Here is a 15,960-nt window from a genome sequence, read left to right on the forward strand (position 1 = left end):
AAATTAATGAAATAAAAAATGAAGAAGAGAGGAGCAAAAAATATTTTAAAACTGGTTTTTTAAAAATAGTCCAAGAAGATACATAAACCTAACATGTATAGACAAAAAAAGATAGCATAGATTCAATTGTTGTTCTGCATTAGGAAATATATCATATATTAAATTTAAAAAATATATAATTTATTAAATAAAAAATTATCAAAAGAAGCCAGAATGTATTTGTTAGAATTCACCAGGTAAAAATAGACAGAAACTCCTGGAAGATGTGTGTGTGTATTATATGTATAGATGTATATATGTTTGTGTGTGTATGTATAGTACACATATGTGTCTACTGAGTACTTAATCTGTGCCAGGTACTGTTTTATGTGCATCACAAATACTAATTTATTTAATCCTTTTTGAGATAGATTCTATATAAGAATCTATCTATCTTAGATAGATTCTAACTAAGGCACAAAGATAGTTTAATTAACTTAAATAATTGCCCAAGGTCAACAGCTAATAAGTGGTAGAGCCTAGATTTGAACCCAAGTAGTTTAACTGTGAAGTCTGCACTTCTATGACCACATTATGCTTTTAATTTTTTTCTTTTTCTTTCTTTCTTTCGTCGTCGTCTTCTTTTTTTTTTTTTTTTTTGGTGAGGAAGATTGGCCCTGAGCTATCTATTGCAAATCTTCCTCTTTTTGCTTGAGGAAGATTGTTGCTGAGCTAACATCTGTGCCAGTCTTCCTCTATTTTATGTGGGATGCTGCCATAACCTGGCTTGAAGGAGCGGTGCTAGATCTGTGCCTGGGATCTGAACCTATGTAACCTGGGCAGCCAAAGTGGAGTGTGCAAACCTAACCACTACGTCATCAGGCTGGTCCCTTAATTTTTTTAATTAAATATTTTAAAAATATAATACATGGACATGGTTTGAATTCAAATGATATATAGTGAAAATTTGTTTGCCATTCTGTCCCTGTTTTCCTCTCTTGGCTCCACTCCTCCAAAGCAGCCAGTTTCCTGTGTATCCTTTCAAAACTGTATCTTGCTTTAGTAAGCATTTATGTATATACATAATATTTTAAGAACACAGAAGTTAACATGCCATACATAATATTCTGTACCCTTCTTCTTTTCCCCTTATGTATATAAGAGGTCATTTATTATCAGTGTATAAGAGTTGTATCATTCTTGATAAGGACTATTTACAGCAAACATGGTAAATTGTGAAGTCATTTCCTGATAAAAGCAGAAACAAGTCAGGGAAGGTTATGACCATTAGTATACTATAATTTGACAGAGTTTGGAGATTTTTAGCTGATATAACAATATAAGTAACTGATATAAATATTAGAATTTAAAAATCTTGCAGATATGACTATCGAATTATTACATATGTATAAATATCTGTTTGAAAATCATTGGCCTTCACATTTTCCCAAGATTCTCTGGGTCAAAGTTACCCAGTCATTCTTTGCTTTAAGAATGAAGTCCTTGGGGCCAACCCAGTGGCATAGTGGTTGGCTTCACATGCTCTGCTTTGGCATCCTGGGGTTCACGGGTTCTGGTCCTGGGTGAGGACCTACACACCACTGGTCAAGCCATGCTGTGGGAGCATCCCACATACAAAAAGTAGAGGAAGATTGGCACAGATGTTAGCTCAGGGACAATCTTCCTCAATCAAAAAGAGGAAGATTGGCAACAAATGTTTAGCTCAGGGCTAATCTTCCTCACCAAAAAAAAAAGAATGAAGTCCTTATTTTTTCAAGGTTTAATAGGTTGTACAAGTGGTCTATCTTCTGGTAATGGAGTAAATATTGAACAGTATGAGGAGGACGTTAGTAACCTTTGTGTTTAGCCTCATCAAACTTAACAGTCATGCCAACCATTGTCTGGCTAAGTAAAACATCATCTTTTCTGAAATTGGCACCATTCTAGAATAGTGGTTAAGTTACCATAATCTTTGTAAACCTAACAATCTCAGAATCAGTGGTTAAGGATCCTCTAAAGTGCCATTTATCTGGAGAAACACTGAAAGATATTAACATTTTGAAGAGTGAAAAATAGGATCATAAGAAATGGTGACAACAAAGGCAAAGACCTTTACTCTCTTTTTATATAAATTAATCTATCTTTAATTCTATAGCGTTTAGTAGGCTTAGCAAATTTTTATTAAAGTATTTCAAGATCTACTTCAGGTTTTACAACACTTATACTCTCCTAAGCTTTAAGCAAATAAGGTTTCTGGTGGAAGTCCCAATTTTTCAGTTGTTTAATTTATAAATGAGTTTATTGTATGTTTTAAAAGGTTTACCACCCGAAATAGATAAATATTGAGGAATATTTATATTTGGAATATATATAATTTGAGGAAGGAATGTAAAATATGTGTGCAAATTGGTATAAAATTAGACAAACTGGTGGTCAGTTCTTCAATATGGTGTAAATTTGATAAGTGAAATTTATCAAGAAGTCCTTTTTCCTCCTGTTCTTGCCATAAAATTCTACTGTATTAATAGTAAATACTTAGCATCTTATAATGTGACACTAATTAAATTTATTCATTATTTTTTAAAACTTTAACTTCTATTTTGTTTGAATTTCAGGCAATAAGCCTTCCCGATACTTTGTGTTTTGTTTAGAAGTCCACTTTTGGGAAGTGATCGCTATCAATATCTTGTTATGGTTTGATGGCCTTGGAGATTTAAAACCGAGTAAAAGTGTTCGCAGCCTTTCTTATTTAGTTATGAGTTTTAAATCCACTTTTATTCCAAATAGGGAAAGTTGAAAGTAGATTTACCACGGAATATGAGTTACATGAAAGACATCCTAACAACTGACTTCGTGAACACAGACTGGCCAGCTCCATTTATGGAATTGTAACAGAAAGTTCCATCACATAGTTCTCTTTAAAGGAAGGGGGTTTTTATATCTATAATAGATTATATCTATTAGATATTTCTCCTAAACTTCATTAATGTGAATACATCTCCTTTTTAAAAAATCAGTGAATTCCTAAAGAAGACAGAAACTTTGTGTTATTCATAGTTCAATTCTTTAACATCCATCATCTAGAGGTCTTTCAGGTTCTTTTACTCTGTTCACATTTACTGCCCCAGTAATCTGTCTAATCTGTTTCTCTTTAAAAGAAAAAAAGTATTCACTGTCCCTTTAGACAGAATGTCTGATGTTTTAAAAACAGCAATCACAAGCGTCTGTTCACTTGCGCTTCAGTTGTTGTTTTGTTTTTCCCAGCATGATTACTTTCAGAATGTGGCACTTTCTTTACTGAAATTTTCACTTGAAATTACTTTCAGAACCAGTTTGAGGCACAGAAGACACACTAAATGTTTTATGTAGAAACAGTTTACAGTTGATCATTCACTTATTCTGTAGACTTGGACTCTGCATGACTTCTAGACCTTTCAAAAAAGAATATTCAGTTTTGGAAGGTGAAAATTTGACTTTGACTTTGAGAACATTCAAAAGGATTTGTCAGAGAGAGAGAGTCAAGAGCATTTTGAACAGTGTTAATGTCATTGCTCTATAGCATTCCAAATGACAATTTAAAACAGGATAGAAAAGTTTTGATATGATTGGCTAATCACTTTATAGTCATACTATATATTTGATTTTTCAGACTCCCGTGCTCTAGATCCTCTTATAAATAGGCACTTTAAAAGGATCAATTACAAAGTCAACATTTTGGGGGTTCTTTTGGTGACTTGATTTGTAAAATGTAGAATGGGATTATTTTGTCATGCATCTGAATTTAGTAGGTGACTACTAGATAATAATTATGATCTTTGTTAATGAAAGTATATATACTCACAAAAACTCCCATTTTGTTTAAATTGCTTTTGCTTTTTTTTCTTTGAGGAAGATTAGCCCTGAGCTAACTATTGCCAATCCTCCTCTTTTTGCTGAGGAAGACTGGCCCTGAACTAACATCCATGCCCGTCTTCCTCTACTTTATACGTGGGACGCCTACCACAGCATGGCTTTTCCCAAACGGTGCCATGTCCATACCCAGGATCCGAACTGGTGAACCCCGGGCCGCCAAGAAGCAGAACATGTGCACTTAACTGCTGCACCACCGGGCCGGCCCCTGATTTTGCTTTTATACAACAATAAACTATATATTCAGGTTGCATTTTTATTTGCATTTAATACTTATTGGTTAAATGTATTTCTTTAATATTATTGGATTTCAAATGATTGAGGTGACTGTAAGAGTTTGTTTTATGCCCTTTTGCTGATCAAATCATTGGTCTTCCCTACAGTTTCTTACAAAAGTATGGAATCAGTGTTCCATTTGGACTGAAAGGATAATGTCTTGTCTTAATGCTAGAATAATTGGCATGAAGTCATCTAAAAGGATCAATTTACATAGCATAATTGGCAGAGAGCATGACTTTTGGATTAAACAGGCCTATGTTTTTATCTCATTCTTACTACTTACTAATTATGTGACCTTGGGCAATTTATTTAACTTTTCAGCTTCAGTTTCCTCATCTGAAAAAAAAATGGAAACAATACCTACTTCCAGGTTTATAAAATTTTTTTTCTCTGCTTTTATCTCCCCAAACCTTCCCTGTACACAGTTGTATATCCTAGTTGCATGTCCTTCTAGTTGTGGGATGATAAATATTTTTAAAGCACCATGCATAATAGCATGTCATAATTTAATAGTAAATATTTGTTTCCTTTCCTGTTTTTATCTTCATGTGTTGGTAATTTGAGACTAAGTTAACAAAGTTAATGAACTTTCTAAGCAGTCACCCTGAGCATGCCTTTAGGGTTTACTTTAGGCTTAGTCTTTAATAAATACTGTGTTCTCTCCATTGCCAGGAGGATTATTTGAGAAAGGAAGGAACAATTTGAACATTGTAAATACCAACTGAATTAACGTCATAAGGATATATTTTGGATAACTTGTACTTAATATCTTCATAAAAATGGTTTTCATTTATCTTCAATCACAGGTACAGGAACCTTAAAGATAGATTTTGTTGGAGAGCTGAATGACAAAATGAAAGGTTTCTATAGAAGTAAATATACTACCCCTTCTGGAGAGGTGCGCTATGCTGCTGTCACACAGTTTGAGGTATGATATGCTTCTCTAAAATATTATGATCTTAAATTAGACGTCTGACAAAGGTCTCTTCTATTATTTTTGACTATTTGAAGTTAGGTGCCTTTGGCCATAATTATACTCATGAATTTCAATATCTGAATTGCTTTTATACTGTGTATCTTTCTTTTCTCTCTCTCTCGTGTGCTTTTTTTTTTTTTTTGGTGAGGAAGATTAGCCCTTAGCTAACATCTGTGCCAATCTTCCTCTATTTTGTATGTGGGACGCTGCCACAGCATGGCTTGATGAATGGTGTGTAGGTCCATGCCCAGGATCTGAATGCAAACCCCAGGCCATGAAATGGAGTACTTGAACTTAACCACCACACCACCAGGCCAGCCCCCGTACCTTTCTTAATTAAAATTATCCTCTTAGTATTTGACACTTGTGGTTTTCCTACTAAATTCATAGTAATGCTGTTGTATAGCGTTCCTTTGCTCCTTTGACATGTCCTTTGTTTATCTTATTATATGTGCTTTCTTGGATTTATCAAGTATTTGCAAGTTATATAGCTTGTTTTGAATTTGTGAGTGGTACTTTTAAATGTGAAGTCTAATTAAATTTATTCCTGTAAATTTCAGTATAACAAAACAGTTGATCATGTTTATTTTTATGTTTCTGGCTGTATCTCTGTATTCTTTGTTTTTCATACCTAAAATTTTGGATCTACTTTACTACTAATTTATCTTACCTGGTATATCTTCTCTTTCAAGAATTTTATGTTGCTTTCTGTTTTAAAACAACATTTGCTGCAGCTGTTTTGGCTTAATTCTGTGTTTAAATCGTTCCAATGCTTATCTCTAGCCCTTTTGAGTACTTCATCCTTGACTGGTTGGCTGGAGTACATCTCCAAATAGTTTTTTTAAGGGAGTGTATATGGGTGATATACTTCCTGAGTCTTTTCATATCTGAAAATCTTTCATTTGCCTTTATACATGACCAGTTTTACTGGTTTTGTAACAGATTTGTTGGTGAAAAACAAAGAAAAAAGAGCAGTCCCTGACATCCACAAGTTGTCCTAGCACTCACAGCTAGTCCGTGTTTTTCTCCTGTTGGACATAAACAATATCCTAGAACACTAACCTCAGACAGGGTTACTCTGAGACCATGATAGAGTGAGACAAAACAAGGGCACTTCATAGTTTCATCCAGGCACAGGCAAAAACAAGGGCTGTGCTGTGCACAAAATAACAAACTCCCTCTCGGTTAGAATGAGTGACAGCTGCTGCTTCACCAGTTACAGTTTTAGGCCTGCTCTCGTCTGCCCTTTCTATAAATAAGATTTATTGAGATACCTACTCATGGAATTGCTTCCACTTTCTGGCACCACCCAATTTAGAGCGAATCCCCTTTTCCTTGAATCCCCCCCTAAATCACCCAACCAAATCCCGAATCATATAATAGGTTCTTTCTTACACTCTTACTGAGAGGCCTCATGGTTCCCTTTGGTGTGAGTTCTCTCTTGCTCCAGTGAGTAGTAAACTTAGCTTGCTCACCTATGACAGTAGTCCAGTTAGCTTACAATCTTTCTTTCTCAAAGGTGTGTACATATTATTCCAAAGTCTTTCACGTCTCATTTTGTCAAGGGGAGGAGTCAGATTAGAATGTTTCTTCTCCCTTTGTAGGGTAGCATGTTCTTTTGTTGTGCTTTGTTCTCTCCCTGGTTGCTTGTTAAATTATTTCTTTGTACCTAAAAATTAAAAATTTTCACCAGATGTTCACGTTTCATTAACTTTCACATAGTAATTGTTGAACCCTATTGATGTTTAGATTCAGATCTTTCTTCAGTGTAGCAAAATTTTCTTCTATTAGGGGGCCAGCCCCGTGGCCGAGTGGTTAAGTTCGTGCGCTCTGCTTCGGCGGCCCAGGGTCTCGCCAGTTTGAATCCTGGGTGCGGACATGGCACCGCTCATCAGGCCATGCTGAGGTGGCACCCCACATACCACAAGTAGAAGGACCCACAACTAAGCATATACAACTGTGTACCAGGGGGCTTTGGGGAGAAAAAAGAAAAACTAACTAAATAAAATTTTAAAAAAAATTTTCTTCTATTGCATCTTCCTTGTGGTTTGTGCTCTGATGGCTTCTTCAGGAACATCAGTCAATAATCTCATCTGTGTCGTTCATTTAATTTCCTCTAGTGTAAATTCATTTCTCTACTGCTGCTGCTTCTAATTTAAATTTTTCTGTGCTACTATTTCTTTCCTTACACTCTTACTTTTCAGATGTCTTTTGTTCTCCTTTTTTTTTTTTTTTTTTTTTAAAGATTGGCACCTAAGCTTAACAACTGTTGCCAGTCTTTTTTTTTTTTTATTCTTCCCAAAGCCCCCTGGTACATAGTTGTATATTCTAGTTGTGAGTGCCTCTGGTTGTGCTATGTGGGACGCCACCTCAGCACGACCTGATGAGTGGTGCCATGTCTGTGCCCAGGATCTGAACCAGCAAAACCCCGGGCCACCAAAGTGGAGCATGTGAACTCAACCACTCGGCCACGGGGCCAGCTCCTTATTTGTTCTTTAATAGAATTTATTTAATTTCTTTGAGAGTGCAATCAGCCATCTAACGTTTTTCCTTGGAGAAACCCTTTTTCAGAAGTATATGCTTCCTCTGCCTCTGCATATTTTGTTACTTCCTTTCCTGATACAGAATCTCATCGTTGGTTCTATTTTTTAATTTTGTTGTGTTTCTTTCCTTTTTTTTTTTTTTAAAGATTTTATTTTTCCTTTTTCTCCCAAAGCCCCCCAGTACATAGTTGTGTAATTTTAGTTGTGGGTCCTTCTAGTTGTGGCATGTGGGATGCCACCTCAGCGTGGCTTGATGGGCAGTGCCATGTCCGCACCCAGGATTTGAACTGGTGAAACCCTGGACTGCTGAAGGAGAGCACCCGAACTTAACCACTCGGCCACGGGGCTGGCCCCAAGTTTCTTTCTTTTGTAACTGATATTCTAATGAACCATTAATTTATTTTGCTTTAACAGGTTTTCTCTTTTTTTATTTTTATTATTTATTTATTTTATTTTATTTTTTTGAGGAAGATTAGCCCTGAACTAACTACTGCCAATCCTCCTCTTTTTTGCTGAGGAAGACTGGCCCTGAGCTAACATCTGTGCCCATCTTCCTGTACTTTATATGTGGGACGCCTACCACAGCATGGCTTTTGCCACATGGTGCCATGTCCGCACCCGGGATCTGCACCGGCAAACCCCGGGCCGCTGAGGAGCAGAACGTGCGAACTTAACCGCTGTGCCACTGCGCCAGCCCCCTCTTTTTTTATTTTTAAAGATAGAATGAGGTCTCTTTAAGTAGGTCAAGCGGTGACAGTTTTTTGTGTAGTATATGGAAATGCCATTAAACAAATGACTTGTTTGGAATTGATAGAGCATTTGTCTTTATTCCTATTGCTACCATTCCAGATACAGAAAAAAACATATCAAATATTCTGAAAATATTTTCATTTTTATTTTTGAAAAAAAAGCCGGAGAGGCAACTTAACGTGTTTTCCCAGTGCTGAATCCTTACAGTGTACTGTTGACCTTCCTATGCTCTGTGTTACATTAACATTATTGCTGAAGCCGTTTGCATTAAATTTGAAATGTTGAAGTGTTTTATTAAAAACAAAAATATAATTGTAAATTATTCTAAAACTATAAATTGTTAAGATCTGTAGCAGACCTAAGACAGCCCATAATACTTGTTGCCTGGCACTGAGTAGAAAGTAAATATTTGAACAAGTGACTGAATGAATGATAGAAAGAAATGGCAGTTACTTCATGAAATAGTCTGTTAGGTTAATTCAGTGTTATTTACATTTCATATTCTTTTCTTAAGGCTACTGATGCCCGGAGGGCTTTTCCTTGCTGGGATGAGCCTGCCATCAAAGCAACTTTTGATATCTCATTAATTGTTCCTAAAGACAGAGTAGCTTTATCAAACATGGTATGTATGTGTTTGTGAGTATATTTATATTTTGAGTAAGATTTGAGCATATTTAGTTTGCCGATTAGATGGGATGGCATGAAACCACCTAGTGGTACAGTGCTTGGTACATAATAGGAACACAACTATTAGTTTTCTTTGTTTCCAATAAGCCCTCTTTTTCTTAATTGCCTTATTTGGGGAGTTCCCCCCCATGGGAGAAATTCCTTATAAACTATATTAATTAGATTATCTACTTATTTTAATTTGGAAACCTAAATAAGCAATGAGTTAGTAAATTTCCCTGAAAGAAATAAATCTGACTTTCTTATTAAATGCCAAAAGATATAGCCATGTGATGAAGTGTATTTAGGTTTTTGGCTGATTGTATTCTTGGAATATGCCCTCTTCACTGATGTCGTTGATCTCATTCATAAACAGAATAATCATTCACCACTTGAAGTCTGTGGTCTAGGACTGCCTTAAGACGTAGAGGAGCCTGTAGCCTATAATATGACTCTGGGGAACTTGGAAAAGCCTACTGCACCTGAAAATAACTGGCTTTTGCCTCTTTTATTGGTGGAGAGAATTCCGTAGATAGAATGCCATTCTCTTCTCAGATATTCTTAGAGAGGAAGCTAATATATTAAACTGAAATATTCATTTACAGTTTAGTGTGAATGAATTTATCAGGTCAGTTCTTGAATAAGTCTTCCTTGGAAGAAAGAATTGAGAGAACTGGAGGAAACAGACCCTGAATAGGAAAAAGGGGGAGAACACCAAAGGGAAATTTGGGATTCCAAAGGTAAAGTGGAGATTTCATCACAAATTTGCTCAGAGCCAGCCTTGGTACAGAAAATGCTCTAAATCTAGAAATCTGTACCCTTTGAAAGGTCAGATTCCACAATTACATTTTATTTTTATTAATAATTGTCTCTTATCCTTATTTCACTTGAAAAGTATTGAAGTTTCCTTAAAACATCCCAGTACCTGGCATATTAAGTATTCAAGAAAAGTTGCTTCTTTCCTCTCACAAATCCTTCATAGTTTTAACACTTTAGCTCTAACTTCTCAGTGTGAATGCTTTATCAGATCACTGTCCTTCTTAATGGGAAAGATCTTGAGCACATAAAAGCACTGCTTGAACTGGGAGAGAGAGGTAAGCAGTGCTGGAAAGGGGGAAGGAGAGATAACAAAGCCTGCAGTTTTTGAGTGTGTTTGCTCTAAGCTATTTAATTGTTTAAATTTTCCTTTCTTTCTTTTTTTTTTTTTAAAGAATGTAATTTTTTTTTTTTTTTTTTTAAAGAATGTAATTGATCGGAAACCGTACCCTGATGATGAAAATGTAGTGGAAGTGAAGTTTGCCCGCACACCTGTCATGTCTACGTATCTGGTGGCATTTGTCGTGGGTGAATATGACTTTGTAGAAACAAGGTCAAAAGATGGTGTGTGTGTCCGTGTTTACACCCCTGTTGGCAAAGCAGAGCAAGGAAAATTTGCGTTAGAGGTAAATGTACTTGAAGAGGATTGTTCCAACAGTCCATAACTCCAGGTTGGGGAATTTACATTTCTGATCAATTATTAGTACAATTATTTATAATTTAATCTGAAATTTGTTATGCTACTTTAGTTTTATTTTTAATAGAATTTTGAAACTACCAACCTTGGTGTTGTATTAACATTTTACAAGATAATGATTAGAGTGGAATTTATTTATCAAGATAGTGGGTGGGAAAATATGTAATTATATTTTTCATACCAAGATATAAATGGATTAGTTTGGCCAACATACGCAAAGCTTGGGGCTAAGGCAGTCTTTGGAGGTAGGACACCCTGGGGTTGGTTTCTAGTAACTTGAGATACTTTGGCTTGCAACAGGATTCCTTTGTGGATTTCTGTATGAATTACAATAAAGTATTTATCGGATGGTTCTTTTGTTTATACTTTTATAGGTTGCTGCTAAAACCCTGCCTTTTTATAAGGACTACTTCAATGTTCCTTATCCTCTACCTAAAATTGATCTCATTGCTATTGCAGACTTTGCAGCTGGTAAAGTAAATTTCATTTTATTGCTGAATTGTAATAACTTTTTTTGAATTTTGTGATTTTGAGGAAGAAATATGTATATATATCAATAAATGTTTATATTTATTTTATGAAGGTGCCATGGAGAACTGGGGCCTTGTTACTTATAGGTATGTTAATGATGCGTTACCCTGCCTTATCTTTTCAATCACTGATTTCATAGGATCTTCATTCCTAATCACAGTTGAGTAGCTTCTGCTTTATGATCTGCTGTAAATTTTCCTACCTCCCCCACTTCCATGCACATTTCAAGAGTGCAGTTGAGTGCCCTCTGGTGCTGCTGTCTGAGAGTGTAAGATTCTAAAATGAGCATCTGGCATTAGTAACATTTTTAGATATATTTTTGGCTGAATTTCTCATTTCAGTGACTTCTCTTCCTCCCAGTAGTTTCATAGTTATTTATCCAGCTTGAAGAGCCTTCCCTGATTGAATATCTTCTAGCCAAGTTTTTCATGTCTGTCACCACAGTACAAACGTGGGTTGTATAATTTTTAAAGCAGGGTCTATAAACAGGTTTTTGCCTTCTACTTTCGATTGCCTTCCTCAGTGAGCTAAGTTTTGGACAGCCTGCTCTGTGTTCTTTTTGGACTGTGGAATGCATCTTACCCCTACCTGCCACTCCCCTTCCTTTAATGGAAAGATTGTCTTCTCTCTCTGGCTAGCACAATAATCTCTAATCCTTTAGACAAAGTCTTTCTAAAATTTCAGGCAGCTGTCCTATCAGCAAACCGATAATTCAACTCTGTCACCTCTTTGGTCTTGTGTGGTGTGGATTCTCTTGGAGTAGTCTTTGATCTTCCTGGAACTTGCTCTATCCTGTATACTTGGAGGAAATGTTTTCTTGACATCTCTAAAGCCTGACTTGACCATCTTATTTACTGTTTGAACCTCCCTCCCCTACTTGTGCATGCTTGCTTTTATTGCAATACTTTTATTGTTTAATTTTTTTTTTTTTTTAACGCAGGGAGACTGCATTGCTTATTGATCCAAAAAACTCCTGTTCTTCATCACGCCAGTGGGTTGCTCTGGTTGTGGGACATGAACTCGCCCATCAATGGTTTGGAAATCTTGTTACTATGGTATTTAATATTTTTAAGTGCTCAAATATATTTATCTTCATCCTGCTGCACATTATTTTGGCTACATAGTATTTCAGGTTTGGCTGGAACATTGTGCCAAAAAAATAATTGAACAACAGAAAAACTTTGTTTAAAAGGTCCACTTTGAAAAGTGTTTATCAGAATCTCTGTGTTGATCAAGAGCATGTGGACAGTCTTTATTCAACAGAAAATACTTCCTTAGCTGTTCTAGAATTTGCCAGCAAATGGAGAAGTCATGATACTAATTTGGGTGAAAGAAAGAGATTCCTCTTAGGTAGAGAGATTCTGTGCAGTGAGATTCCAGGTTAACTTTAATTTCTTGAGTCATATTTCTTGTGTAGTTCACTAGCTGAAAAGTAACCTGATAACTAACAAACTGATCTTTGATTAGGTTGAAATGTTTTTAGGGGTCAGTTTTTTCATTGCCTAAAATGTTGTTGAAATTTGATAGAAATGAAAGCAAAGAAACTGCAGAATAACAGTAAAGTATGTTAAAAATTTCCAATTGTCACGTTGAAATTCTTTTTTATTATAATGTTTGCAGTGAATGGTCTCTGTCCTTTAGTCTTGACTTTTCCCTCTTACTCTAAATAAATACTGTCTATAGCAGCCAACTATGTGAGAGCTTGGGAGCACAGGGTTTGATAAGTGAACTAGTGAACCTCAGCAAAGAAAGAGCTGGAGATTCTGGAGCCAACCAAATTCTCTGATGGCATTTTAGGCTGCCAAAGAGCAGAGCCTGACTTGGATGTTAGTTGAGTCCACATGTCACAGAAATAAGCACGAAAGTAAGACATTTAGCAACTATTACATGTCTGAAAGAGTTTCTAAAGAAAGTTAGCCCTTGAAAGTAAACCCTTTCCTTTTTGCTTTGGATATTTAAAGTTTTACATAGAGGTGAAAAAAATTTTTTGAAATATAATTTTATGTGGAATTAAGTATGCGAGTACCTGTATTGGAATATGTACAGAAATGTTCTTTTCTCCTAATGCAGCAAGTTTGTTGCTACCAAACAATTTTTTTGCTCAGCTTTGTGTAGATGTTATTTTTTGTGATTTTATTTTGAAACTATCAGCAATAAACTTTAGTAGGGGAAATGTGTGCATTTTCGTATTATTATTAAACAACTTTTAACTGGATTTGAGTAACTCTTCTAGTTATTAGATGCCAGTTGTTTCATCAATGAAATTCAAGGGTTTAGAGATAGGTGGGAGAATAACTGGCCTTGTACCAGCTCATCTTAGTGGAGGCTACTAGTTAAATAAGTGCACAGAGCACTTAGACAAATAGCCATTTATCACTTAATATTGAAAATATTTGACCTTTTCAGAATTTTAAAATACCTTTTTGTTTTTCACCATTGCATTAATCCTTAAGCATCTGTCTTGGATTCATATATTGCTTTCTTTTCGTAAGAGATTTAATCAACTTTAATGAAAATTAGATTGAAATCTCTTTCTAAAAAGTTGATTTTTTTTAAGTCGACATTATCTGTGACCCATTATAGTCTTTGTCCACTCCACTATTAATTCTGACTAACAGGTGAGAGTTTTATATTCCATAAATGCTTAAACACTATTCCTTACTGAACTACTGACTATGATGACATTTCTGTTAATTTCACATAGTCCTTATATAAGCAATACTGCTTTTCTTTTTATCTAGAAAGTTTAACTCGTCAATCAACAATGATTTTTCCCAGTCATTATGGAAACAGTTTCTAGTTTTCCTGTTTGGTCCTGGTAACTTTCTGGTTTTTCTAAGAGAAATCTTTATTAAACTAAATTTTATTTGACAATATACGCTCTTGTCTACATTTATTCACTCTCTTCCCCTTGTCTATATAAGGGCTTCCCCCACTTCTTCTTCCTTTTCTACCTTTGGTAGTAAAATGTTACTTAGTAATGTTTTGAAATGTCCCTCAGGCATAGTGCTAATATCACCATTTGGCCTTTCTTGGCATCTCTTTTAGGCATCTCTTTTGTTCAGAGGTGTGAGTTATTTACTGAGTGTTTTAAATTGAATTTTAGTTCATTAAGTTGTAAATTTTACAGTATAGTGGAGGGGACATGTGAGTTTTTCAAATTAGTGGAGTGACAAGCATTTTGTTTTCTTCACATATTTCTGTCTTTTGTGTTTAGGAATGGTGGACTCATCTTTGGTTAAACGAAGGCTTCGCGTCATGGATTGAGTATCTATGTGTAGATCACTGCTTCCCAGAGTATGATATCTGGACGCAGTTTGTTTCTGCTGATTACACCCGTGCCCAGGAGCTGGATGCCTTAGATAACAGCCATCCTATTGAAGTGAGCCACACTGTTCAACCATTGGCTTTTGCTCGCATTTTTAATGAAATAAGTAATTTGTTATAGAGATACTTAGGACTCTAAAAAGAAAAGAAAATTGCATGGGTGATGTCACTTGTTTTTATAGTTCATATTTACATTCTTGAAAGTCTAGCAAGACTAAGTTCTAGTTGTTTCTTTTTAAGTAGTCAGTATAACAATTTGATTTTTGTAGAGGCAAGTGCCATGTACTCATAAGCATTCGCTAAATATATTTTTATTGAATAGTGTGGGAGAACCATACATGTTGGGTAATATGCATAGGGGAACATTGTGATTCCATTATTGTTTCAAAGAAAATTCTGAACATACTCTTTTATTATTGTCATTGTCTGTTTTTGTATATACTTTAATTCTCTTGACTTAGCCTATCCTTATTTAAGCTGGTTTATATGTATAAATTTTGTCTCCAAAGAACTAGGCTTATAGTATACTTTGACATATTTAACCAGAGTCCTATATAATTGTAAGCCGTTACAATTCATGCAAGAAACCAAATGTTTCTCATATCTCCCTTTCTCCCTCCACCCCCACCCCCATAAACTGATCAATAGTAATTTGCCTTCCAGCAAAGGAGAGCCAAGACTGAAACCCAGGCCCTAAGAGATGATGAGGATAATGTTTTATATTCCACTTGATTAGTATTAGTTACTACACTCTTTGTAAAGATCATCATTATACATTATGAGTGATCTAAAGGCAGAAAAGAACTTTATGAGTTAGAAGGATTTTCCTAGAAAGCTTTTTATGTAATTCAGTATTGTGGCTGTCTGCTTCTGTCATAACCCTGAATCACACTGTCTGCCAGGTCAGTGTGGGCCATCCTTCTGAAGTTGATGAGATATTTGATGCTATATCATATAGCAAAGGTGCATCCGTCATCCGAATGCTACATGACTACATTGGGGATAAGGTAAAAAAGCAGTTTAAAAAGTTTATGGTAAATCATAAAGTTTTGCATGGAAAATTGTTTGGTTTTATTTAGATTAAATTCCTAAGTAATTTTTCTAGAATCTAGAAGGATAGTACCCTGCTCTGGCTTGTCTTTATTTCTTTTTAAATTGACTATTGTGGTGTCTTAGATGAATAATGTGCAAAATATGTTTGGAGGTGGGTGGGAAGCTGGTATAAAACTTAAAAAGCAGAAGTAGAGGGCAAAAACTATGCATTCTTAAATAAAAGTCAGTGGCCATTAGAGGGATTTTTTTTTTAGTAAATCTGACACCCAAGTAATTTGAGTAAATTATTTGAGTACTAATATGCAAATAATAAGTTCTGAGGTTTGACTCTTGGATTTTAAAAATTGTGTTTTCTCAGGACTTTAAGAAAGGAATGAACATGTATTTAACGAAGTTCCAACAAAAGAATGCTGCCACAGGTAATCTTTAAGATT

At 35.4% G+C, this 15,960-nt stretch overlaps 1 protein-coding gene across 2 annotated transcripts in view; it reads left to right on the forward strand.

The window, feature by feature from the left end:
• The window catches only part of NPEPPS (aminopeptidase puromycin sensitive), a 91,771-nt gene that overhangs the window by 51,470 nt on the left and 24,341 nt on the right, over positions 1 to 15,960 (forward strand). For both annotated transcript variants that reach the window (XM_070560531.1, XM_070560529.1), the window contains 9 exons: positions 4,974 to 5,095; positions 8,951 to 9,058; positions 10,344 to 10,544; positions 10,990 to 11,086; positions 11,199 to 11,232; positions 12,087 to 12,201; positions 14,364 to 14,528; positions 15,376 to 15,480; positions 15,885 to 15,945. In XM_070560531.1, the coding sequence (XP_070416632.1) occupies positions 4,974 to 5,095; positions 8,951 to 9,058; positions 10,344 to 10,544; positions 10,990 to 11,086; positions 11,199 to 11,232; positions 12,087 to 12,201; positions 14,364 to 14,528; positions 15,376 to 15,480; positions 15,885 to 15,945 (1,008 nt within the window). The remainder of the gene's footprint in view (positions 1 to 4,973; positions 5,096 to 8,950; positions 9,059 to 10,343; positions 10,545 to 10,989; positions 11,087 to 11,198; positions 11,233 to 12,086; positions 12,202 to 14,363; positions 14,529 to 15,375; positions 15,481 to 15,884; positions 15,946 to 15,960) is intronic.

This window comes from Equus przewalskii, chromosome 10 (assembly GCF_037783145.1).
Source record: "Equus przewalskii isolate Varuska chromosome 10, EquPr2, whole genome shotgun sequence".
In the NCBI taxonomy this organism is placed as follows: Eukaryota; Metazoa; Chordata; class Mammalia; order Perissodactyla; family Equidae; genus Equus; species Equus przewalskii.